The sequence below is a fragment of the Heterocephalus glaber genome, unplaced genomic scaffold, assembly GCF_053883595.1.
Source record: "Heterocephalus glaber isolate CG9 unplaced genomic scaffold, H.glaber_assembly_v1.0 deba00000122, whole genome shotgun sequence".
NCBI lineage: Eukaryota > Metazoa > Chordata > Mammalia > Rodentia > Bathyergidae > Heterocephalus > Heterocephalus glaber.
Window position 1 is genome coordinate 17,434,349 of NW_028258138.1, and position 27,673 is coordinate 17,462,021.

At 39.7% G+C, this 27,673-nt stretch overlaps 1 protein-coding gene across 11 annotated transcripts in view; it reads left to right on the forward strand.

Annotated features, from left to right (window-relative positions):
- Positions 1-371: 371 nt before the first annotated feature.
- The window catches only part of App (amyloid beta precursor protein), a 255,064-nt gene continuing 227,762 nt past the window's right edge, over positions 372-27,673 (forward strand). For 7 of the 11 annotated variants that reach the window (XM_087213534.1, XM_004842228.4, XM_021256129.2 and 4 more), the window contains exon 1: positions 658-908. In XM_087213534.1, the coding sequence (XP_087069660.1) occupies positions 852-908 (57 nt within the window). In that variant the 5' untranslated portion in view covers positions 658-851. Of the gene's footprint in view, positions 909-1,235; positions 1,543-27,673 lie in introns of those variants that run through there. The other 4 variants (XM_004842236.4, XM_004842231.4, XM_087213531.1 and 1 more) reach the window with 4 other exon arrangements.

Sequence of the window (27,673 nt, forward strand, 5' to 3'; positions counted from 1 at the left end):
TATTCCCGAGGACTGTGCTCCTCTCTAACAAAACAAAAACGTAAAAGAGTAAAAAATCTAAATATAGAAAACTCCCAAACTTTCCTTTTTAGGTGAAAGAAAAAATGGGTCACCTGCTTCTATCTCAGGTCCCGTGCCTTTCTCCTTGGGTTCCTTCTACAGACAAAAATTTCAGCTTGGTCCTGGCTGCTTTTAACAAGAAAAAGAAAAAGAAAATCTGAGGGTTTTGCACTCTCAATAAGCAAAGAAATCCTATTTCCTTTAAGCTTCGATTGCTCCCATTCTGTCCCAAAATGTCTGCCCCACCCTTCCAAACCCAGAGACAAAAAATGAAACGTGGAGACAGACGCGCCCGGGCAGCGGCCCTTCATATCCACGCCCGGCAGGACGACCGGGTCGGATGATTCAAGCTCATGCGGACTAGCCGCGAGCTATCTGGACTTTTCTGGAGCCCAAACGCCCTCGACTCACCTTCCCCCGATCTCGCACCGTCCTCCTCCAGTCCGGGACTCTCCTTCCTCAGTGCCCCGAGCACAGGCGGTCGGCCCTCCGGGCGGGGTGCACCTGCGGGCTCCGAAGCGCGGGCGCAGCTCCCCGGCGGCTCCGCTAGGGGTCTCTCTCGGGTGCCGAGCGGGGCGGGCCGGATCAGCTGACTCGCCCGGCTCGGAGCCCCGCCACAGCTCGGCTCAGTCAGTTTCCTCGGCAGCGGTAGGCGACAGCACCCGGAGCAGGGCGAGCGCAGGACCCCCGGAGACGGCAGCGGCGGCGGCGTCGTCGCGGGCAGAGCAAGGGCGCGGCGGATCGCGTTCGCACAGCAGCCGGCGCACTCGGTGCCCCGCGCGAGGGTAGCGATGCTGCCCAGCTTGGCACTGCTCCTACTGACCGCCTGGACGGCTCGGGCGCTGGAGGTGGGTGCCGCGCCTCGGAAGTGGGGGAGTCGATCCCTCCAATGTTTAATCTCGGGGACCCCGCGCCCCTCCGACTCTGCCTGCGGGCGCCCTGCGCATCCCCGCCTTCGGCCCAGCCCTGCCCTGGAGACCCGCGCCTCGGCCGCCGAGAGGCAGTGGGTGAAGCGCGGGGCTCCCCGGTCCCCGCCATCCCGGGGCAAGGAGGCGGATGGCGAGCCTGCGCGCAAAACCCGACTCAGCCCCTACTTCGGGAGCGGGGCCTCGGGAGGCGAGAGACATCCAGGTTGAGGGCGGTCAGGGATCGGAGGGGGAAGGGAAGGGAGCACGTGTGGAAAACCGAAAGCGCAGCGTCCATGGTTCCAGTCCCGGCCCTTAAACCGCTGCCCTTCCCCGGGGAGGAAGAGTCCGGATGGCTATAGGAGCTGGGGGGGGGGGGGTGTCTCCTCGCTTCTGCTCGCCTTCTCCACCCCGCTTCACCTTCCCGCTCACCCCCTTCCCCCCTTGCCCGAACCTCAGCTCTACTCCGCAGCCGCGGGCGGCGGCAGCCTGCGTGCGCCCCTGGCTGGAGCCGGCGCCGGGGTCGCGCACCGCCTTCCGCAGGCAAACTTTGTACATTTCCGCGTCTCCCTTTTGTGTAAGTTGAGAAAGATGGGAGGGGTCGGAGACTCGCGGCCACCTCGCACCTTCCCGGAGCCTGGACGTCCCGGGGCATTTGCTCGCACCTTGAGCTGCTCCGGGAGGCGGGGGTGGGGGTGGGGGTAGTCCCCGGGAACAAAAGCCGCGACACCCCGCCCTCGCAGTCCAGGGCGCGGTAGCCGAGCCGCCCGGGTCTGTGCGCCCCCGAGGTTCCCAGCCCGTCTGCCCGGGAGGGGGCTGGGGTGCTGGCGGGGCCTCGGGGCCCCTCCCTCTGCGCCCTGCCCTCAGGCCACCACCTGGGCGAGCTAATTCTGTGCTGGCTGAGAAGACCTTGGGGAGAAAAACGCGGACTGGGGTGTGCGTCTGGAAAGGGCAGAGGCAGTGGAGGGGAGGCGCAGGCTGTCCCCTCTAGTGTATGAAAGGAGAGGGTTGCCTGATAAAGGCGCGGCCTCCTCCCTGGTGGCGCTGGGAACTCTGGTTTAGTCCCCCTGGGGACGAAGGATGTTGGGGAGGGTGCGCAAAGTCCTTTTTTTTTAGGGTGCAGATAAAAGGATTGAGTAGAGTGAAGATTAAGACTGAGAAGATGGCGCCTCTGCAGTGCAGCAAAGAAAAGCTATGTGGAGGCTGCAGCCTGGTGAAATCCACCCACCACTAGGTGTACAGAACAAGTCTTCCTATTCATCCAACTCCGAAACGTTGATCTGACACCAATGCAAAGCGACTGTTTTCCTTTTTTACCTAAAGGTGCTCAGAAGTTGTTTGCCTGACAGTTGGGGCAGAGGAGATTGTATTTTGCCTCGGTTGGGTCCTGTTCACTGTCTTGTCATTTGCATCATTCCCTCCTTATCCTCCCTCCTCTCCCCCTACGTCCTGGTAGTTTTCCAATCTCCTTTCCCCCTCAAAAAAAACAATTTCCAGACAAGTGTTTTCCTGTAATTCCATTGAGGCTGTGTGGACTGTCACCATTTCAGTTCTTTTAGTCCCTAATTTACAAGGTCACTGAACTTTTCTCCCTTCTGATTGTTATCCACAAGTGGCTCAGGAATCTCCAGAGTTCTAGTTAAGACAGGTACTTCTAAGAGGAAGAATTTGCTTTTCCATGTTTTCCAAAAAAAGGCATTTAGTTAAGGAGATTCTTATTTCTCTTATCACTTAAAATTTTATGTATGTCATTTCCATTTTCCTAAATTTTTGCTACAAATGGAAAAATAAAGATGTATCATAACCTTTATTTTTAGAGCTTTGTCGAAGCTTAAATACTGAACCTTCTTGAGCAATTGTTTTTCTATTTAAAAAAAGGTAGCATGGGGACAGATGTGAAGTGGATTTATTTTTTTGATCCTTTTTATGGCATTTTCTTGTTCTTTCTGTCATCCTTCTGGGCATTTTCTCCATTTATTGTCAGCTTTAAAGGGTGGAAGTGAGATTCACATTAGTACATTTTGCAAAGTTGGTAGAAGGGTAGATAATTGACTCTAATGAGGTTTGAAGGGGACTTGTGCAGTTCTGGCTGGGTCTACAGAAACGATGTGATCATGAGTTGCCTGTCTTTTGTAGAGCTTAGAAAACAGGTCCTGTGCAGGTGGCTCGAAAAGAGAAATGATAAGAGTGACCATAATGGGGCCTCTGCTTGGAGGGAACAGTTCTTAACCTGGGTTGATACTTTTGCCTGGTGGATTCATTAGAGGAACGAGGTGTACATTTATTTACTTATTTATTCATTCATTCTTCCTTTCACTGAAGTTTTATTTTCCTGTATTGAGGGGTTTAATCTAATCACAGTCATCTTTCCTCCATGGTGGTCCTGATTCACAGAGAAACCTACCTTTACTGACAAGAACTCACTCCCCAAAATGTAGCTGCCTACACAGAGAAGAGCGAGAGCCATTTGATGGTGATCTGTAGGAACTCAGGGTTTCTTGCTAATCTGCGGGAAGCCATGATAACTGGCAGGCTGCAAAAGCTTCTCTTGTCATCTAGGCAGCAGAAGCCCTGATGGGACCTGCGAAACTGTTAGCACTGTAGAGAACTTACAAGATGAAACACTCGTTCCTCCTCTGAATGGAAAACATAGAAAGGAGCATGCAAGATCCCATGGTTAAATTGGGAATGACCGATTTTAAGAAAAAGCCATCAACTGAACATTAGTGTAAGGGAAAATGGAGAGGTTATCTATGGTGAAGGCTTGCCACAGGATCCCTGTTACTGTTAAAGACGTACCAGGGCTTTATGTACAGTTACTGTATCTTCACAAAGATTGCCATTCATGCTAAAAACAAGCATAGCTATTTTGTGCCTGAAGAAATGGATAAAATTTAGTAAAAATGAACATTACTTCTCACATTTTATTGCCTTGGGATTCACAGAATATCTCAGTAATACATTTCTTTTTGAATATACCAGTTTGCAAAGATAAACCTGTACAGGGCTGGGGATTTAGCTCAGTGGTCTCGCCGCCTGCTGTGCAAGCACAAGGACCTGAGTTCGATCCCCGTACCAAATAATAATAGTAATAATAATAAAAAATAAACCTGTACATACGCATTTCCAATGTCAGGCTTCCAAAATGTGGGGCTTAGTTTGACTTTATACACCTCATTTTACTCACCCTCCTCAAAGTTTGTGGGATAAATAACGCAGCATATAGTTATAAAAGAAAATAGAGTGTGTTAAGTACTAAAAAGAAAGTACAGATTAGGTGGTGTACTAAGTTAAAGTGTGCCAGGGTAAATCCCTCTATTTAAAGCTTAGAGGAACAATAGAATGAGATAATCCTGGAGCATTTCCTAGTTGTAAATTTCCAACCAGGTTTGGATCCCAGCTTTGGGGAATGCAGGTTCATTCTTTGCACGGAGTATTTGTTTACATGCCTTTTTCAGTTCCACCCCTCCACACACATGGACACAACTCATCACACACACACACACACACACACACACACGAGACAAAAATGTGTAGCAGGGCCTTTCTCTTCATTAATTCTCTGTGCTTCTGTTAGAGCTGTGTACAGATAAAGTTCTTAAATAATCAAAGAATGAACAAGTGTGGGATTTGTTCGATTAAATTCTTCATCTGCTCATTAGGGAAAATTTTATTGATTTACCTTTGGGGCCAAACCCAATCTCTGCGCTCCCAGATCTGATGAACCAAACCATTTTCTCTTTCATACAGCTTCCAATCTCCTGGGGGAGACAGATAATAAACAAACCATAAATATAGCCACGTGAACAGTGGCAGGTGTGGGGTATACTCTGAGACGAGTGAGGAACTAGAAATAAAGAGGCAAGGGTATGAGTGCAGGCTTGCAGGTGCTGGTAGTAATATCTTCAATAGCATCTTGACCCACATAGTGCATGACAAAACAAAGGGGTTCATCGAGCAACAAGAGGATGGGGGAGATCAAACATTTTTAAGCACCTCTAACAAGGAACGTTATTAATCAGGAATTTTTGACATTGATTGCACATTGGAATCATGGGGATTAAAAACCCCCCACTGTTGTCAGAACTCTACCCAGTGCAACTAAATATGAGCCCTGGGAGCAATGGCTGGCCATTGGCATTTAAAAAAACACCAAAAACATATCTTTGTGGATAATCCTTAAGTACAACCAGCATTTTGAAACCAGTGACAAATGCATCAATTTGAACGACAGGCCTGCCACCTTTTGAGAATCTTAGTCAGGATTCATCATCATTGGTCTGAAAGTAGAAATTCCAACTAGTGCTTAGCCAGAGAGGCTAAGTGGAACAAGATATATGGAGAAAGGCAAAAGAAAACAGGCTATTTTTCGAATGTTTTCATCTCTCCTCAAAGCTGTTATGCATTAACGTTATCCCTGTAGCAAGGACTAATTGGACGTTCCTGTTTTCTCCCTCCCTCCTTTTCCTTCCTCCCTTCCTTGCCTTCCATCTTTCTTTTGCTGCTGTGTTTTTAGCTTTCTCTGTTTTACTTGACTGAAATCTTCTCACTTTTATAATGGGATCCTGAATACCTAAATATCAGTGGAGTGCACACTGATGCTAAAAACCCATGGAAATACTTTCACACTGGGAGGCTCCCAGCCTGTGTCACAAGACACAGTTAAGCCCTCATGAGTGGGTGGGAAAGAAGGTGACAGGCTGGTGAAGCTAAGGCAAAGGAATGAGCATGCACATCCCGAGTGAGTAACAAGTTTAAGCAAAAAGCCTTTCTTCCCCCACTTGCTATGAAAGAAAAGCAGTACCTAAACCCTCAAACTGAGTTTACAAATGAAAGCTTTAGTGAAAGGGGAAATGTTACATAATGATTTCTTCAGTTTAATGTGAATTAAGAAATAACAGTTTCAGTAAGAACACTAGTATTTTTCTTTGGGGGAAAAAAGATTGATAAATTTACCTCTTCAAATTGATTTACTGGTTCCTCTTTAGAAATAGACGCTAAAAACCCTGGATGTGTTTGTCAGTAGCTTTTGAAAAAAATGATATTTACTAGCAAACTGGTTAGCTAGCAAACTGTTCAAAGAAGGATGCAGAGGACCCAAGTTCTCATGTATTAAGTCTTATATGTAGCGGGGAGTGTGGCTTGTGTGGCTGCATTTTGAAGCGTGCAATACAGATTTGGCTTGAGTGTTGCTAGAACTATAGTATCTTAGGAAAGGAGATAGTAATTGAAATGGGTACGATGAGAAGTTTCTTAAAGCTCAGCTCTACGGAAAGAATGGGAATTGTTTCTACATTTGTAAATGTTGATTTCGATTTCAGGTGTGATGTTAGGCCTGTAATGCTGAGTCATTGAGTGTTTCTCAGGTATGAAGGGAAAAGCAGCATCACACAGTGCGTTAGTCAGCTTTCTGTTACTGTATCAAAATACTTAAGATACTAAATTAAAAAGAGGAAAGGTTTATTTGGGAGCATAGTTTTTGGAAGATTCAGTCCATAGTAGGTTGGCCCTATTACTTTTGGCATGAGGCAAGGGAGTACTTGATTGGACAGTATTTGATGGAGCAGGCTACTCATCTCTTGGTGGCCCAGAAAGGAAAAGAAGAGAGGAAGAGACCTGTGTCCTGTAATCCCCTTCGAGGGCATTCTTCCCTGACCTAAAACAGCCCAAAGTCCCCAGCTCTCAAAGGCTTCACTGCCTCCCAGTAGTGCAATGCTGGGGCTAATCCTTTAACCCATGGGCCTTGAGGAACACATAAGAGCCAGGCTGTAGCACACTGATAAAGACTGGATGGAGGCAAGGCTGCTTTGGGGATAAATGCAGATAGTACACGGCGGACTATGCAACCTGAGCAACACCCCAGGGCCAACTTCCCAACACTTGTCCTGAGGCTTACTAGATGAAGGCAGAGGTAAGAAAAGGAAAGATCCTTGAACCCACCTTGGAAAATTCTAAAATCACAGACCAGGACACCGTGTACCAATGACCTGCACTAACCTTTTGTCACCTGGAGCTCACTGAAGGTTCAGACATAGGGACTGCATCGCATACATCCATTGACAGTACAACAGAGTGAATTATGGGAAAGGACATGTGCATCAGATGCAGCTGACATGACTCAGCGCCCTGTCAATCATGGTGTCAGTCGTGCTCTGGACAGCACGACCTCCAGTGTGAGGTACCCCCAAACCAGGGCAGTATTTTAAATCCCTGTACCTTAATGCCCTCAGAGCTAGCTCCATTTTCCTTTCTCAGGCGCAAGCCTGATCTCTTTCAGTGCACTACCACATTCATAAACTCTGCTGCTTTTTCCTTACCATCTCATGCCATATCGGATTCTAGTTTGTCACACACAAGAACCTAGAAACCTGACCTGGACCCCACCACTCACAGTAACAGCTCTGTCTCTTTCTTTTTTAGCTATTGGCTGTGGTCAAAGTTTGTGTGTTTTTTTGTCAAATGTGGATAATAATATTTAGGGTTGTTGAGGATTAAATTGCTATATATGTAAAGTGCTTAGAACAAGTATATGAACGCTTACATAGGTAGCCCGGATGACTTGTTATATGACAACTATGTGTTGCTACTACATCTGATGATTGTGTAAAATGGTTATATTTGTCTCACATGTAGTTTTTGAAAGTTAAAAAAAGAAACTATAAGCTGATTTTAGTCATTGACTACTTAGTTCATTTACTGACCAAGACCATTATAGGAAATTGGTTCTATAAAAATGAACGAATTTGACTTAAATATAAAAAGCACACATCTCAGATAAAAGTTTTTAGAATTCATGTTATAAAATTTAATTTATTAAGCCTAATTTGCTATTCTACTTGGCTTTTTGAAAAATATTAAAGTAAGTCATGCTCCTTGAAAAATTTAAACTGTAGAGAAATGTGCATAAAGCATAAGTAGGTTTTATATAAATGATTAAGACCTATTTTTTAATGTGCACACTGGCTCCTGGCCAAACATGTCCAGTATTGACTGAGTTTATGCAGGGGCTTGGTTATTAAGCAGTTATTAGCCATCAGCTCTGTGCAAGTAGCTGTGAACAGGCTCAGTTTAGTTTTCAGCAAAAAAAAATTTTTTCCTAGAAAAATGAATAAGCAGATTTTGCCAATCTGAGCAAAAGTGGAACATTTCAAATGCCAGCAAAAGAATTTTGGTGATAGAATGGAAACCTAAAGTGATCATCCAAAATGAGGACAGTAAAAAGCAGACTGCTGGAGAATACAGTATTGCTGTTAAGAACTCAAGTTTCAAAATAAAATAAATTTATATAACCAAGCATGTTATGGCTATCACATCTCTAAAGCTTTATAGTGACCAAGTGCTTAACAAAAATGATATTTTTAGGAAAAAAACCAAGCAACCTATTTTGCTCATAGAATAAAAAGTTCTCAATCTCAATTTGAAAATGAGGCTAAAGATATTTGAAAGCTTGGCAAGAAGCTTTGGATGAAATGGGGATCCTGTGGTTGTTGTGATTAACATTGTGAAGGCTCATGAGGCAAACTCCCAGGAGTCCATGTGGGTCATGTACTTAGGGCTGACCTGCTCAGCCAAGAGAAGACAAGAAGTGTGTTCATGTAACTGCAGGAGGCATGTTTGTGACAAATGTCCTACTTGAGTAGACACAGTGAGGAATGAGTGAGATGGTCCCAGAATCACACGTGCAGGATCAGTGAGCAGTGATAAGAAAAAACAAGATAAATATTTCAGAAAAAGGAAAAGAAGAATAAGCCCATTTTGTAGATGAATGGATCCTGATGAATGAAGCGCAGCAATTCTTAAGGCCTTGTTAGTAATGGACCCAAAACATCGTTTGAATTTCCTAATTTGCAGATGGTCTCTTTTTTTTTCTTTTGAACAAGTTCAGAAGATTTTCAGATGAAAACTTTGACTCAACAAGACAAATTGCTACTTGATTTTTGGTGATTTTGTTGGTATGAATTTATTTTTTGCTTGATTCTTTTTCTAAGAGGATCAGATTTGTCATGTGCACTCAGCCTCCAGAGAAAGCCACATCCTATTTCACTGAAAAATGTAAGGCATCTTAAATGATACAGACTGACAAATTACTTTTCAGTCTTAAAGGACTCTTATGAGAATAAGAGATCTGTTGTATAAAGAAAAGTCACTTACATTAAGTGAAGAAATGCATTATCATTTGTGCTCAATTTTACAGCTTTAATGACTAAAATGAATTTCAAAACAATGGAAATATTTTACTTAGAAAAACAAGAGCTTTATTCTTAGTCTTGAAATACATTTGTGTGTTTTAAACCTGTTTCCTCATCCCCAGTTCAGACAAACTTATTTTTCAGTTTTCCTTTGTGCATAGTTGATTGATATTTTACAATACAATTAATGAGGTAGAATACTTTTCTTTTTTTGAGACAGGGTCTCAATCTGTAGTTCAGGGTAGCCTTGAACTCACTGTGTACCCCAGGCTGGCCTTGAACTCACAGCAGTTCTCCTGCCTCAGCTTCCCGAGTGCTGGGACTACAGGCATGTGCTACCACGCCTGGTTACATTTCATTTTTGTAGCAAATATAAAAAATGGTATTTTCTTGCTGGGGATTTAGCTCAGTGGTGCCACCGCTTGCCTCGCAAGCTCGAGGTCCTGAGTTCAATCCCTGTACCAAAAAAATAAAACAAAAAAAATTAAAAATGGTATTTTCTGTTAAGATTTGATTAGTCTCCCAAAAGTACTTTTTATATCTGCTTATTTTATTTGATGAATTTTCAGAAACATAAAACATAATTACATTGTCTTTGTAAATATCATTATTCAGTTATTTTGTTTGTAATTGAATTGGTAGGCACACATGGTAAGGATAGATAAGAACTCGTTAACTATATTGATTTTTTTTCATCATTCAGAAAAAAAGTCTTCATCTACTTTGGGAGTGTTGCAAAGTTTCTGAAATCCTAGCTTAAAATTTCAGAGACTAATATTAAAACCCATCATATGGAAAGTCGTATTTCATATGAAATATTCCCCATTTTCATGCTCTTAATTGCTTATTATGGTTTATTTAAAACAATAATTTTGCTGTTGCAGTATATTACTTTGAGGTGAGGAGTTCCTAACAAGCTTCCATGGAAATGTGTAAATATGCAGGCTAATTCTGTGAATATTTTATTTACAGATGCTTACATATTGAATTAATTACACTTAAATAAAATTTCTGCAGAGAAATCAGGCTCATTTTCATACCCAGTAAAACCTACATTCTTATGGTGTACTCACAAGATGAAAATTTACTTCTTCATTTCACAAATATTTTTGAGGCCCTTGCTCCCAAGAAAGAGTGAAGGGTAAACAAAATAAAGGAGGAAGTAGATGACCTGAAAAAATATTAAGGCATGTAAGGGTTATCAGGAAAGAATATGTGACGGTGTATTGTGAGTGTGACACTTTATGAAGTATTTTCAAGGAATGTCTGTGTTTGGGTCACGGTCTAAAGATACCTGAGTTTTACATTCACTGTGATGTAAAAGAATACCTAGGGATAGGAGATCTACTGTGGAGTCATGAGACGTTAAAAATAAAAAGTGCTTGGGCCGAGGATTTAGCTCTGGTTTTGGCGCCTGCCTCGCAAGCGCAAGGTCCCAAGTTCGATCCTGGGTACCAAAAAATAAAAAAATAAAAATGCTGAGGGAGAAAAGTTAATATTGATTTTTACCACAGTGTTTTCTACAATTTGTTTTATCACCTATGATAGTATTTATTAAACATTTGATAAATATTTTTTCAGTGAGCACTCTAAAAATCCTACTTGTAATGATAAGTAAGTATGTGTTTGATTCTGGGTAGGTGAGGTAATTTCTCATGTTTAAAAGATTATGAACAAGCATAGAAAATGCCTTTTAAATAAGATTTTTTGGCAGCCTTTTCTAAAACCTTTTATTGTGAAAGAATTTCATAAATGCTGTCACTAAGTTAATAATGCTCATTCATTTGCAGCTCTTTATTTCAGAAATTAGTTGGCCCAACAACAACAAAAAAGAAAAAGCCTCTTTCTTAAAATATATTTCATCAATATCTGACTTGTTGGGACAGTTTCCATTGAGGATGTCTAGAAACGATTTTGTTTGAGTAAGGTAGTGGAGTTAAGTAAGAAAATGTTGTGTCTTGAAATTAAATTGAGTGGTCATCAAAATGAAAATGTCATTGTTTCCTTTTTTCAGTTTGCTGCTTTTTTGCTGTTTGATGGCTGAAATTTCCTTTTTGCTTTAGTGTGAAGAGGATCTGAAGTAGCTCTTTTTTAAGAAAAGTATTGAATTCTGTTACTTGTATTTTCTAAAGAAATTGTACTTTTCAAGTTTAAGTTTAAAATGTTTAAACTGACTTGAAGTCAATGACACTATAAAATGACTTGAAGTCAATGACACTATATGCCATTAATTTGACAAGCATTGAAAAATCTAATTGAGGTTACTATGATTAGCCTTGTATCTTGCTTGTGTTTTTTCAGGCTTGTTTTTAATGTTTTGTGTCAAGTGTTAAATCTTTTTACACTGAAGAATCCAGAACATGTAAGTCCAAAAGAACTAAACCAAATTTTAAGATCCTATAGTCATTTAAGGTGGGGGTGGTTCTTGCCTAACCTGTAGGATATTTGAGTATGAAGGCAGCTAACATTGCTGCTTGTTGAAGAATTGTGAAGGACTCTACTTTTAGGAAGGTATTTGTGCAAAATTGTGACTTTGGAATTGCTGCTTATTCGGTGAAGTATGAGCATTGGGAGTTCCTCAATCTCCAGGTGGTCGTAGGATAGCATGTGACCAGATAGCTGACATGGAGTAGCATGGATGGCTGCTGGATAGAGTTGTCCTTACAGCTGAGTAATTTATAAGCATGGGCAGTAGAGTCCGGGACAAAGATGATGAATGATATAGTGGCAAAGGGTATCCTTAATTAACAACATATGAGGTAGATCTTCTTTGTTCTTTATTTGTATTTGCCGTTTGCTGAGTTTCACTACATTTTTGTGAGCTGGACTCTCAGAATTTCTCTGGTTGTGAATTTTTTGGGTCACGATATAAGGACACAGATGGGAAATGTTCATTTTGTTGGGAGTGTTTCTACTATGTATGGGTTTCTAGTTGTGTGTATTGATTTTGTAAATAACTGATGAGATGAAAAAATGTCCATCTAAGTGTTTTTCTAGGAGAAAGAAGAGACTGGGTAAAATATTCTAAGAATTTATTATCATGGGTTAAATTGTAGCTCCTAGGAAATCTAACATGTTGACTTAATTGCCCTTTGGCTAATTCATATCAGATTGAACTTTGAACCTCAAGCCTAAACCCAAGCCTATGATGTCTTCTATTAGCAGAGAAGGGGAAGGTTTGATGTAGGATGCTTTGTTGCATATTGAGATTATGCTTTCACCTGTTTCTACTCCAAATTTTCTGAGAGTGTTTGTGATTGACTTCTGTGATACTGACATTGATTTGGTATTGTTGTTATTACTACTACTACTACTACTATTCATTTTATCTCCCTCTTGCCTTAAAAAAAATATTCATTTTATGGATATCCGCAGGATGGCTTTAGTAGTTTAAACATGCCAGGACCCCTATAATATGGTGGGGATGGAACTGTAAACATAGAGATGACTCAGTCTTTGCCTTGAGGAATGTCACAGCCTAATTGGGGGTTGGGGGCAGGGAAGTGCAGAAATACGTAAGTATGTTGTGCTAAAGGCTATAGCACATAGCTGTTTTCATAGATAACACCAAGAGCATTTGAACTGGATTTTAGGGATGAATGACTGGGGTGTGCCAGGCCTTCCCAGACAGAAAGAATTGCCATGGGGAGAGGTACAAAAGAGGAAGCCATGAGTATGTGATAACAGAGATAGTAGATTAAGGGTTTTAAATGCCCTTGATACATTTGAATTTTATTCTCTTAGCAGTGAGGTAGTTTTTAAATATTCCTGAAATGGGGTAGCCACTGATGACTGATTCAGTTAGGTTTGTGTGCTTTTGGAGAAGACCTTGCATTCTTTTTTTTTAGTGATGACATCCATTTTATTTCTGTGTGTAAGTAATCTGGGCTTCTGATTCTGTTAAAACTTAAATTTACTGTGTCAAAAGGCTGGAATCCAGGTTTAATTTCCTATTTATCTCAGTATTTTAACACTTTATATGAAAGACAACATTTGGAATCCAAAAGTAACTATCATCTCCAGGATAGAAAACATGAGTTATTTCTGTTTCTTATACATACACCCATATACTCACATGGCCGCAGCCCACCTTCAAGTCTTGGTGTTATAGGTAGGATCTCCCTCCAGCATTAAATAATGTTAAATATGTAAACTTCTGTTCACTAATAAGAGGAAGTGAACATTTTATCTTGAAGTTTTATAGACCTTGCATTCCTAATCTCACTGGCCAGATGTTGATGTCTAGCTTCAGGGGAAGCTGGTGAATGTGCTCTGTTAGTTGGGAACATTGACACCAGGAATGTATTGTTGGTTCTCTTCTTAAGGATAAAGGAAGGATTGAATATTGGGTGCCAGCTAGTATTTTGGGATGTAGAGAAAATAGAATGTACTGTGAAGAGATGTAGAATAAAATGAAATGACTAATAAAAATTCTGAACTAAAGCAAAGATTTCCCCATGAGCAGTTAGAGTAGGTTTATGGGACTTTCCCACATTCCTTAACTGCTAGGTAAGATTCTTTATGTGTTATACATAGAAAATATATCTTTGTGGAGTGATGAAGGTGGTGGTGGAGGATTCTTTTCATTTTTATGGCAGGATCTCATAAGAGTTTAGTCTTCATTCTGGCTGATTGAATCCTGAGACGTGTTCAGTCTTAAGTTCCTGAGAAATCTTTTCAATGAGAGTGATGGGAAAAGGCGATAATTTCAGTGGCTGTTTGGATAGTGATGACAGTGTCAGTTTACTCTCCTCATTGGTAAACTTATCTTTCATTTGATCTTGTTCTTTGAAGGGGACACCAGATAAAACCAGCTTTTAAGTTTTTAGAAAGGAGCATGATACTGAGAACCTCTTGTGTGCTGGATCTACCTGTCATGTTGAACCTCTTTCTGTTTCTTAATAGCTTTTCATATCTATTTATGCTTACCTGTGTTATTGAAACAGAATGAAGAGATTTGTGGAAAAGAGAAAAAAAACCCCATATATATGTTCCATCAGTAAAAATGGTGCTGCCAATTTAAAATACATTTTATTACCTATTTATTTTCTCACTCAGTTTTTCTAAATATGACCAAATGAAAATATCACCAGAAAGTATGGGGTTTAAAATAAAGATGTGGGAAAAGCTTTAGTTTGGAGCAGGCTTGTCATGTCTTTATTAGGAAGTGCTCAAAGGTGGTATTGTAGGCATTACATCTGTACCTAAATGTTTATTTAAGATATATTCCAGCATTTTGGTTCAGTGTTGAAGAAATGTCAAAAATATGATTCCTCAAAAGCTTCTCCTGGTTTTATCTTCTAAGTTACTTCTTTTTGAATTCTTAGTTCCCTTTAAGAGTAATTAAAAAGGCCATTTAAACATGACCATTTTTGGCGGGGGGAGGTACCAGGGATCGAACTCGGGTCCTTAGCTTGCGAGGCAGGCGGTGCGTCCATTGAGCTAAATCCCTGGCCCTTAAACATGACCATTTTAAATCTTGGCTTTTAAATTTTATTTTGAAGTATCTGTCAAGTAAGTGATTATCTTCCTCTACTTGAAGACAGTGTTGTCAGAAAAACAGATGACCATTTGTACATATCTTTAATAGGTGTTGCTTCATGAAAGTCAAAAATAGCCATAATTATGTGTTTGAATAGATAACATTTTTTCTTATACTGATCAATATGTTAGATTATATTTTTTATTCCCAATAAAGAGAGTGGTTTGCTAGTTTATATCAAATGGGTTGTTTAAAAATCTATTTTAATCATATTATAATTTGGTAATAAACATTCTTTAATGCCTGTGTAATTTTTTAATAATCATACAATTTATATAGCTTGAGAAACTGCATTTAATTTTTTTTTCCCCGAAAGAACACATCTATTTTATTCTGAGTTTTGTTCTGCTTTTATATACTTGAAAATATTGAGTCATCATAAATAACCATGCTTCAAGCTCAGTCCAAAATGGGTGGTCTTCATTGGTCTGGATTGCAGAGTTAGGATTGTTGCTTTCTTTATCTGACTTTAGATAACAAGTAGTTGATATTGCAGGCAATTGATTTATATGCCTCTGTTTAGGATCATCAAATTGAAAAGAGTTGGAAGTTTAAGAACGTGTCCTGAGAGGAAAGCTTGATTGCCTGGGTGCTCACTGTTGACTGACCTGAATCTTTTTTTCTGAGCTGGGGATTGAACCCAGAGCCTGGCACATGTTAGGTAAATATTTTACCACTCATCTACACACCTTGCCCTGACTCACCTTCACCTTGTAAATATAACATGGAGTTTGTGTCTAAACATGCTCTCTAGAAACCTTCTCTACTTGTGATCATTTAAAATACATGAAAGAAATTGATAGAGATTGCAAAATTCAGTTGCAAAGTTTCTAGTTAGAGATTAAGGAAATAAAAATGGTTCATCTGTGCACATTCATTTTAGTTGTTCCTATTTTTAGTTCATATCTACTAAATTTAGATTACAAGTTTTTAAAAATGGAAGAGTGTGATCATCTCTAAATTTGTACTATAAATATATGTTCAGTTTAAAGGAAACTGAAACAAGCTAAAGGCCCCTGTGTAAAGGTCCATCCACTTAGGGTTTTCCTTGAGGCTTGCAGTTCATGATTAAGATTCAGCCCTGGACTAAATGAAGTAACACTGATTACTTTTAGACCCAGTGTTATTTGCTCTTGGTGGTACACAAAATAAGAAAACAGAAGCATGGCTTTAGGGCAACCATGAATATAGTTACTGTGGAAATGGTCACCTCCAAGTTCAAGGGAAGAGCCACAGTACTGGGGGCATTTCATCTCAGAATTCCTCCAGCCTTCAGTTGCCATCCAGTAAAAGTATAATGGGGCTATTAGATCTAATTTAAAATTTTCAAGGAGCCACATCAAGTAAAAGAGGGGCCAAGAGTGTAGCTCAGAGCATGTTTAGTGTGTGCAAAGCATCTCCAGCAACCCCCTCTCCTCCAGTGCCAAGAAAAGTAAAAGAAACAGGTGAAATTAATTTTTTAACATGTGCTCAATATAAAAACTCCCATGAAATATATTACACACTTTTTTCATATAGAATTTTGCATAGTGCCTATTTTAATTCAGGCCTACCAATGCCATGTCTTGTACTTGCTGGTGCCATGTGCTTAGTGACTGCCATATTGGAGTGGAAAGGTTGGCCTTCTTGACCAACTGATGTGTAGGAAAAGACTCATAGTTGTTTTGAAGCAGCTAGGATCTGTAGAACTTCCTTTGTAAACCCCCTCATTTTACAAATAAAGAAAGTAGGATCTGGAGATGTTGAGTTGCTCAAAATCACATGAATGTTAAGGGTCAGAAGCCCAGTCTCTGTTGTCTGACTTCTCTTTTTGTATCATCTTTTTGTCCACTTTAATATGCATCAGTGTTAGGTTGTTGCTGTCAGGTAAGAATATCTGGCCCACTCAAGGAAAGCATAACCTGATCTGGAAAATACTGTTTTGGGGCATAGTATGTATGATTTTCAGGCATATCTAGAACCTCTCGTGAAATAGTAACGTAAGATGATGCTGGATCCAATGGTCAATTTATTCTTGCTTTGGGCATTGTTGGAGTAAGAATAGGGGGAACCTTTTGAGATCCAGGGTACCTGACTCTAAACTCTGAACCATCAGCTGCCCACTAAAAGGAAGGAGAATGACATGTCTCTACCATACACAATTGTATATTTAGGTGTAGAGACATATATATATTATAATGAGCAGTACTTAAATTTGTCCCAGAGTTTCTAGAAATATTGTGGTTCAGCTTTCTTTTTTTCTTCCCTTTTCTTTTGGTTTTGGAAGGCTGCTCCTGTGTAGGGGGGCCACAGTTCTTACCGTTATACTTGCAGTGTGATAATTTTTGACAGCTTAAGCACAGTGCACTCCTGGTATGTAAAGTATTTCCAGAATGTAAGCACATGTAGAAACTGGTCAGAGAGGGTGATTGGTATGCTTCTCTTGCTTACTCGTTGTTGAGATTATAAAAACACTCTTGATGAATGAATTTATGGAATTGGAAATTGTTTCTCATTTCTTGTCTAAAATAGTATCAGCCTTGATGTTGTAGACTGTTTAAAAATGCTTTGAAGACAGTTTAAGTTTATTCATATGACTTAAGTTTAGTGACTTTGATTTAATGCACTGTATTTTCTTTATTTTCTGTTGCAAGTAACTGAATTTGTCAATGCTGATGTATGCGATGGTACTTAGAGGTTTCACAGCTTTTAGGAATGAGTTTAAAAGTACCGCTATATTTGAATTTCCTTTGTAGGTATTTTTAATCCTTCAAACTTAAAAAAATCATTTTTGGGTTAGGGGATTTTGCTCAGTAGGGCCAGGGATTTAGCTCAGTGGTTCTGGCGCCTGCCGCACAAGCGCAAGGTCCTCAGTTCGATCCCTGGTACCAAAAAAAAAAAAATTATTTTTGAAGCAGTTTTTTTTTCTGAATTTTTTCATAGTAAATATAACCAATAGGAACAGAAGTTTTGAACTTTAGAATATTTGGGAGAGTCATCATTTAAAATTATGCTTAAGTTGAATTTTGAATTGAGAATTACAGGCTCATTGTAGAAAACTTAAAAAGGTATATAAAAACATGCATAATACTACGACCCACAAATGTCTGTTTTGATCTGTCATATTTGAAAGCATTTCTGTGATTCCATTTTATGTTATATTTATCCCTTGTCAATAACCTTATGTCATATACATTCTTTGTAAATAGAATATTTAATGAATGTACAAATATGTTTAGGGCAGCTGGAACTGTGCAGTTATGGACATGTGCTTTTTTATTTGACATTTTCAAAAGTTAGTGTGGAAGTAGTGTCAGGTATCTGACACACAAATACTTGGTAATATTTTGATTATTTATTGGCTGATCTAAATTGCTGTTTTCAAGTAGTGTTCAACATGGCCATCCTTCAACTGTAATATAGTAAAGAACGGGCACCATGAAGATGAACAAAAATAAATAAGGGAAACCTGACCTAGTAATTCAAGAGTAGTTCTCTCATTTAATGGTTCTATGATCCCTTGTGTAGGCAGAAGTTTGAGTGTAAGAAGTTGTTAGACTTGACAGGAAATATAGCTGGTGCCTGAATGTAGACATTAGTGAAGCTGTGATTTCAGTTTCTAGGGGCATTCAGTGGGAGCATTAATTAGGTCATATGATAATAGAGTTGTAAATAAAACATCCTCCTTCCTACTTCCCTCCTGATTGTATGTGGTTAAAAAACAAGTCAGCAACATTAATTCTATGATCTGCCCACTGATAAAAATCTTTAGCCACAGAGGAGAGCTGTCTTTGTCCTCAAATTTAACAATTTGTGGTGAAATGCCACTTTCGTAGGACCCAGTGTAGGGGCAGAGTCCATCCAGCCAGACCTACATAATTTGTTATTATTAACATGCTGTTTGCTTGGTCAGCGAGCCAGTTTTATATTGTTTTATTTCACATTACAGGTTTGAGGAACAAGGTTATGCTGTTTTTTGTTAATTTAGAGGAAGGCCTACTTGGAATTGAAGCCAGGGTCTTATATATACTAAACACACACTACCACTGAGTCATACCCCCAGCCGCTTCTTTACTTTTTCCTTTCATTTATTTATTTTTGTGGAACTAGGGATTGAAGCCAGGGTCTTGTGCATGGTAGGCAAATGCTCCACCACTGTGCTACATCTCCCTTGTTTACTTTTGAAATTAAACACACTACTATAATCCTATACTGAATAAATCCTCATACACTTATACAGTAGTAGCTATTCAAATCAAATTTCCATACCATTAAAATCACAGAAATCGAAAGAAAACAGTAATACAACATGGGATTTCATTCATGTTTTCAACACATATGTTGAACACCCAACTCTGCCAAGAATTGAGAGATAGCCATGAGAAAAACAACACCCTGTTCTCACAGATATTGTTGGGAATAGACAGCAAGGCCATATGTACATTAATCACTATATTCTGTGCCTGCTGGTGATAAATGCTGTGAAGATAAATTGAGCAAGTGAGGGCTGGAGAGAGAGGTAAAGTATGTATGAGTATGAAAGGAATCAGAATATGCTACCTTAAAATATGTCATTTTTACACAGAGATTGTTTTGAGCTGAAGGCGATTGAGAAATAGCAGAGAGATTTCTGCCCACTCTCTGCCCAGAGGCAGGGCAGTAATTCCTGTTTGTGAAGGGAAGGACTCTCTCTTGTACCAGGAAGAGGAGGTTGGACATCATTGAAGAGGACGTTGACTTTAGTCTGCATAAACAGACCTTACTAAAATAAACCCTTCTATTAGTTTCCCCACATGCTTTCCTTCCCATGATTTACCTTGCTTACAAGCCCAAAGCCCTTTTTCTTTGTCTTGTCACATATCCACAATTTATCACTCTTTGTTAAAATGATGTGTAAACTTCTGTACTACGGGGCTTTCCATTCCTTCCATGGAAAGTTATTAACATCAAATAAAATTTGTGTGTCTTTTCCTGGTCTTCTGTCTTTTGATAATTTAATATGGAGGGCCCCAGATAAGAAACTGAGAGGGTAGTAGAAGAAAACTCCCCAAAAAGTATTCAAGCAGGGGCGAACAGAAAGGCGAGTCTGTGAAGTGGGAGCCTGCTGTGATGTCTAAAGAAGCTCTCACAAACATGCCACTAATTGTGTGTACATAATTTTCTATTGATGGCTGACATTGGTGAGTCATCTAGAAGAACCAGTGGTGTAAGGGTCTTTCATGCTGAATTGAATAAGTTCTTGGAAAAGAATGTATATTTTAATCAAGAGGATTTTATGAAAGATGATGATCTGTCTTCTAAACAGTTAAAGAGCTCTTAAGAGTATGTAACAATTTAGCCTTGCCTTTGCATTTTAAAATTTCAGATAGAAATACTGTTATTGCTTTATAGTTATTTTTAAAAATTTATTTTGGAGGGGAAATGGAAAGCTTGCATTAGAAACTTAGCAGTAAATGATGTAATATATATGTGTGATTTACTAGTTCTGGAATAAACAAGCCGTATTTCTGACATGTGAAGAAATAGTGTGCGGAGGCTTCCTTGCCTGTGACTGTAATGATAACAAGTAACAGCTATACAGGTCTTTCCATTAACCAGGTGGTGCTTCTTCTGTAATCCTCAGCAGGGCCCTGTGAGGGAGCCTGCTATCCCCAGATGGTTACCAAGGAACCAGCTTCAAACTCCCATCTTCATTATCTTCATATCCTTAACCACTTCCCTGTCCTTCCTCTGGGAAAATGGGCTGATGGGTGGAGTTCAGCTAGCATTTCCTCTTAAACTAGGCAGGAAGCTCTTGAGGAAGCAAACCTTGGCCTGCGGTAGATTGATAAGCACCAGTGTCTTAGTTACTTTTCTCCTAGCTGAGTCAAAATACCTGGCACCCAAAGTTAAAGGAGCAAAAGTTTATTTGGCTCACATTTCGTAGAGGTTTCAGTCCATAATTGGCTGGCTCCAAGGTAGAGTGGCTTGGCAGAGGGGCGTCCCAGAGGAGAAACAGTTCATGGCAGGCAGAAGACAGCAAAAACAAGCAAACAAGGGACAAGCCAAGCCTCCTCTGTCCCTTATATTGTATCCAGGCTACCGGGAATAAAGGCAGTGCCAAAGCCATCAGTGGACTGATTTAGTAATCACCCACTTTTAATGCTAGCACTCTTAATCCTAGTATTGCACCATGAATCTGTCACACACTCTAGATTCAGCCACCTTTGAAAAAGCCCCACCCATGACTGCCTGAGTCTTTGGGTGTTCATCTAGACACAAACCTTAACCAGGAACCTTGGCCTGCAGTAGATTGAGAAGTAACGGGAATCCTTTCTAGGTCCATAGTTCTTGGCTGCAACCCTCCCTCTGGCTTCATCTGCAAGTACTTCTGAGGGCTGATGTCTCCACTTGGAGATGTCTCCCCTTCTATAAACTACTCCTTTCATCTCAATTCCCATTCTTTCCCTTTTCCTTAATCCAAATAAGATAGTCCTGGATATAGATGTTGGAGTCATTCAGACATCGTATTTGAGTCATAGCCCTTTCAATTTACTAGAAATATGACTACAGGAACAATGACTTAACTTCCTAAGCCTAAATTTCCACATCTACAAAGTAAGTAGCTTTGTCAGGAGGAAAACTGAATTAGGAGTAAGGTATAAAGCACATTCTGTGGCCCATAGAAGGCCCTGAATGAATGAGGCTCTGATTTTCATTATTTAGCTCCTCTGTGACATTTCTGTGACCCTTCAGAACTGTCCCTGTTGCCTTCAGCCACACTTCACTCCTTTAGAAATGTGCAAGTCAAGGAGCAGCCTGATTGCTTTGTTTCATGTTTCATTGCTGTCAAATAGCTGGAAGGGTTTAGGGACTCAGCTTTTCATTGATAACATTTTTGATGCCTGAGAACAGATGACTTATTTGTATTTCCGCATAAACTTTGTGATCAGGTTATCTGTATTTGAAAAGAGCCTCATTTCCTTGGTTATTATCCCTCCCTAACTTGACCTGGGTCTGCTTAGTGAACCCAGCAGAAAAACCACTTGGAAAGGAATCTAAAGAATGCTGGTCCAGGATGTGGCTCCCCTCCCAGGCCACACTCCTGCCCCTCCCCCTGTTTTCAGCAGTGACCTTACACCAGTGTTAGCCTTGGCTGCTTGGGCCAGCTGGAGACAGCCCCAGAATTCCTGGTGCTATCTTTCAAAGGTCTCTGCTAACCCATTTGAAAACAAAAGTTTGTTTATCACATATCAAAGAGGACTTGGGAGGGTATAATTGAGAGATCTTTCTGAAGGAACATGTGACTTCCAGCACCTACAGAGGCTTCCTGAAATGGTGGATGGTCCTCATGGCTCCACTTAGGTTTCCTGAGACCTTGAGACCAGCTTCTGTGTAGCTTTGACTAATTGACTATGTATTAGAAATGCTCATTTCTATTTACATTTTGCCAGAGCATTTTTATGCTCATTTCACTCAGACATTTGATTCTTAGATCACCTTGTACTTTTGGTGGTTTTTGGTGGCTCTTAAATTTTATTAATAAAATCTGAATTGAATAGAGCACTCTGGTTTTTTTGTTGTTGCTATTGTAGGAGATCTTTCTTCCTCTTTTTTTTTTGAAAGGGGAGTTAAACTATGTTGGGGAAGGATTGACTTTTTCAAGACAAACCCAAGAGACTGCAGGGGTGTTTGATGCTTTGCTTCTAGAAGTATATCCATTCCCTCTTCTCCATTTCTTTGTCCTGACCCAGCCTGTGTAAGGCCCCTATCAGATGTTAGGTGTCTGATCCTGTAACTTCCACATCCTGTAGCTGCTTCCAAGTGCTTTGAGGCCTACTTAACACATATTAATTTAACAGTTGCTCTGTGAAAACAGATGCTCTTGGGTGCTTATTTCTAATAAATTGTCAAGCCATCTAAAAGATTCTTATCTCTTTAAGAAGCCACATCTTCTCCTGAAGCTACAGACCAGTAAAGCAAAACTGAAATGCTTGTGTCTAAAATTAGTGTATTATATTTAAAACCCCTGGCCTCAGGCTGATTATGACATGTTCCTTTACTGAATTTCTAGTCATCTGCTTATTCATAAAAATAAGGCTCACACAAATGGTAGTGTTCAAATGTTAACCAGTCTTTTTTGGCAGTTTGACCTTTCATGGAGGCAAAATAAATATTTTTTACATGGAGAAAGGAATTATTTAACATTTGTATGCAGCAGCATGTCAAGAGAATTCACATACAACATATGAGACCCTGGGTAGTAACATGAAGAAAAAAATCAACCTATGCTGTCTGGGAAGCAGTTCTACAGGGAAAGATGTTTTTAAGTAGTTAGATACTTAGGAAAACTAACAATTATTCTCAAAGACACCTAGGAATATCATTAAGTATGAATAGCCAGAGAATCTGAGGAAGATATAAAGATGGACAGAGAAATTAAAATGGCATAGCACACCCAAAGACAAATCTGTGGGACAAAATGGAAGTCTAGAAATGAACTTGTACCTTTGTTGGAAATTGGTGCAGAATAAGGGTGGCTTTTCATGTCAGGAGGAAAGATGGATTATTCAATAAATAGTGTGTAGATGTTTCACTGTTTCAGCCTGGTAGTTATTTATAGTGGGTGATAGCAAAAGGCAAACTTTTTTTTGAAATCCTCTTACAAATAAGAAATACATGATATATGGTTATTTTAAGAGAAAAACAAGATATTTAAAAACATTTTCCCCTAGTACTGGAGATTTAACTCAGGATCTCATGCATTCTAAACACTTATTCTACCACTGAGCCACATCCCCACTCCAATGAAAACACTTAAAAGAGAGAATAGTTTGATGAATCCAAGATATCATTTGCTCTCACCAACTGTCAACTCTCAGCTAATCTTGCTTTGTCTCTGCCTGCCTCTGCTACTCCCCCAGTTCTTTCCTCTACTGTGTTATTTTGAAATAAATAAGCAAGGATTTTATTAGTTACATAATAAGTCAGTCATATAATTTTACTCATAAGCATTTTAGTATGGATGTCTTGAGAATTTATGAAAGAAATGGGCAATAAAGGTAGAGTATCATAGCATATAGTAAAAACTACACATGGTCAGTAAACCTGTGAAGATATACTCAAAGTCATTAGAATTAAGGAGATGTAAATTAAAACACTGAGATAACATTTTTTTTAAACCCTGATTGGCAAAGACTAAAGTCTTGCCAGACTTGGCATTTTCTTCTAGTGTCAATTGCTACAAACATGATTCAAGAGTAGTCATTCAAAAGAATATGTGCATATCCTTGATTTAGCCATTTCAGGAATTATCAGAGTAAAATGTTTAAGTACACACAGATGAGGATATTATTATTCTTTTTTTCTTTTGGTACCAGGGATCGAACTTGGGTCCTTGGGCTTGTCAGGCAGGTGGAGGAACCACTGAGCTAAATCCCCGGCTCAATTCTTTTTCTCAATTAAATAACCCTTTTAAAAATTGTTGAATCATCTAGTGGAATATTACACTATCATAATTAAGGGCATAACCATAATAATGTAGAGGAATATCCAAAATACGTTGTTAGGTGAAAAAAGGAATTTGTAGAAAGCAGACATTAATCACCTACATTAAAAATAATTTATGTATAAATTGTAGAAAATTTGTGTGTGTAGGACCTCTGAAAATTCAAACAGAATTTGACTGTTGGTGTGGAGGAGAAAGTAGTTATGTGTTCACTTTTTCTGTTATCACCTTCCTTTTACACCTCTTATAATCATCCCATGGTATCTGTGGGGCTCTGGTTCCAGGACTTCACTTGGATACCAGCCAGAACCTGTGGATGCTCAACTACCTGGGAGGAAGTGGTATATTTGCATATAACCTATGCACCACTCCTAAATACTTTATTTTTATTTTTTTCCTATATACTTTAAATCATCTCTAGATTACAATACAAACTGTTATTCTCTCGTCGTTTTAGGGAATAAGGACAAGAAAAAAGTCCATACGTGTTCAGTACAAGTGTAATTGTTTTCCAGGTATTTTTGATCTGTAGCTGGTAAAATCTGGATACAGAACCTGTGGACACAGACAGTTGATTATATTTGAATCTTCTCAGCTATAAACAGGCAATTAGATGTTGCTCCCTTCAGCGTTCTGAATGTAGGCTGTGTGGTTTTGTCACACCTGGAAGGTGGCCAGCCGGTTTCTTATTTGTAGGGACTCCTATCCCCCCCCCCCCAGCAAGCCATCCCATTCCTTATAAAACATCTGTGATGTTAGGAAGACATGCTTTTTGATGTGGTATCTAGAATCCTCCCAAGTGTTCTTTATAGGAACTTTACTTTTATAAAATTGAAGATTGTATTATAAAACTAGGTCATTCAGTGAATTTCAGGTATTTATTTTCATGGATAACTGATTCTTATATCAAAACTTGCTTTTGGAAAGAATTAGAAGCATAAATTATTACTTTAGGCCCATTTGCCATACTTCGCTCAGGACAAAGTGATTCCCTCAATCCCTGATTCGTGGTGTTTGGCTTGTCATACTATTTCTCAAATTGACACTGTTGCTACTTATGGAATTCTCATGCTAAGGCAGAGGAAAACAGTGTAATGGAATTGTTTTTCTCTTCCACTGTATTTTATATTGAGATTGGTTAATATTTTCTGCATTTTAACCCAGAAAGTTATTGAAAAGAATAGGCCATAATAAGACATTTGACTTCAGCTTATTTTATGTTTTCTTTACAATTGGAGATGAGATTATAACTGACTCTTCAATTTAGGATTGAGTGAAATCTCTTCTGAACTAATCATTAATGTTTTAATAATGAATTGCATCTGGGAGATTAAAATGCACATTGCTTTAGAGAGAAAACATTTGTATAGTATAACGCTGGACTAAAACAACACAGTGAGAATGTATCAGGGATAACGTACAACAAATACCAAACAAGCACAGCATTCCTTCCAGTTTACAAAGACGTAGTACAAAGATCCAGATATTAATTTGATACTCATCTTAGCTTTGTAAGAAAGGCAGAGCAAATACTATGTCAAAGAGGGAGTAGAACAACATTAGGTTGAGTGAGGTGGCATAATTTGGCCCAAGGGGCAGTAAACAGTAAGATTGAGCTTGGAGCCTATGCTCTGATATCTAATGTGGGCACCAATGACTGCATGATCTCACACACATGTGGAATCCAAAAAAGTCGTGCTAATGGAAGGAGTAGAAGGATGGCAATCGGGGGTGGTGGGTAGGGGAAATAGGAGTTGGTTGGGGGGCACAAACTTTCAGGTATAGGGCAAATAAAGTCTGGAGACTTAATGTAGAGCATTATGGAGTATAGTTAGAAATAATGTCTACCTGAAATTTGCTGTAGCTCTTCTAAGTACTCTTGTAGTGCATAGGCAATATGTGAGGTGATAAGGTATATGTATATCAAAACATCACATTGTATACCTTAAATACATACAGTTTTTGTCAATTAGAACCCAGTAAACCAGGGGGAGAAAAGGGACCTAGTCAGGTGGCTTTCTGTACCTCTAAGGTAAAGTGCAAAAGAATAATAATTTTTGATTCACAAGATTTCATTGCTTTTGAGGACATCTTCACTACTTACCTTTTTCTTTTTAAAATATTTAATCTTAAATGTTTAACCTGAAATATAAATATATTCCTACCTCAAATTGATTTTCTCACTCACTTTGTGGATCAAAACTGTAATTAGATTATGCTCTCACTCTACATTGGTTATAAATGTCTAAAGTTACGGGAAACAATGCAATACTGAAATTTTTCTACAACTATCTTATTTTTTTTTTGGTCCTGGATTAAACCCTCATGTATGGTGACTAAGCATGTGCTCTGGCACTAATTCATTCCGTCAAGATATCTTTGACTTTGAATAAAGATTTAAAAAATTTCTTATAACTTTAAGGATTTAGAAAAAAATTGATTTTTGAAAAACAAAAATCTGGTATTTGACCATTTCATTCTAAGTTTTACCTATCCCTGAAATACTGATGGGACTTATTTTAGTAGTTTCCTTAAGTGATGCCAGTTGATGCTGTTGTTAGTAGGAGAGCATCTGACAATACTGAACCTGTTTCACAGAGGGGTGGCTTCAAGGCATGGTGAAAACAAGCACATTCAGTGCCATCAGCTTAGGTCCTGTAGTCAAGCAGCAATGACCTTGGCAGGGCCCATGGAAAGGTCAGGCTGGGGCTACAGGGTGCTGCAGCTTTGTAGCTGACCCTACGTACTCAGTTTGGTGGCTGTCACATTTTACCTCTTCAGGATGGGGCGTGCCAGATTTAGGGAAGCCTCTGGATGTTACCAGGCCTCTTAGCTAAACATGTCGCCAAGAGACACTGGAGTAATCAGTGTGCCTGGTTGCAGAAACTCCTTTTGGATTCTCTTATCATTGGGTCCTAGCATCTGTAGTATCCACACGTCACATACTCAGGGTGACCCGCTGTCACGCATGTGCAGGCTCCTTGCAGCCGTATGGAGGTGACTAAGGGCACATACACAATTGGTTGTCAGGTGCCGGCTGCCTATGGATGTCAAGGGCCTTCTACAGATCCTGCAGTGCATTTTACCGCCTTTCTGAATACCTGAATGCTTTCCTTGTCAAACTCTTGATCGGCTGTTTATACTGATTGTTTTTGAAAACTCACTTTACTCTTCCTAGTTTCTTTATATCTATGTGGGACTGATGGGAAAATTTCTGTCTCCTCCAGGGTTGGTGTGAGGATTAAAAGAAATAATACAGCCAGTGGGACATGGTATGCCCTCTTAAATATTTATTTTCACTGCTGCTGCTGTAATCCAGCATTGGTGGCTGGCTCTGATCTTCTTGTATTTGCCAGATGTTTCCAGTGGCTCTGTTCACGTTCATACCTGTGTTTATAAGTGATAGTAGAAGGGAGGTTTTTTTTCACCCTCTGTCTTCTTCAGTCTCAGCTCCTGTTCCAGAGTAAAAGAACCTAATCATCCCCAACTCTGGCTTGCAGAGCCATTTTTC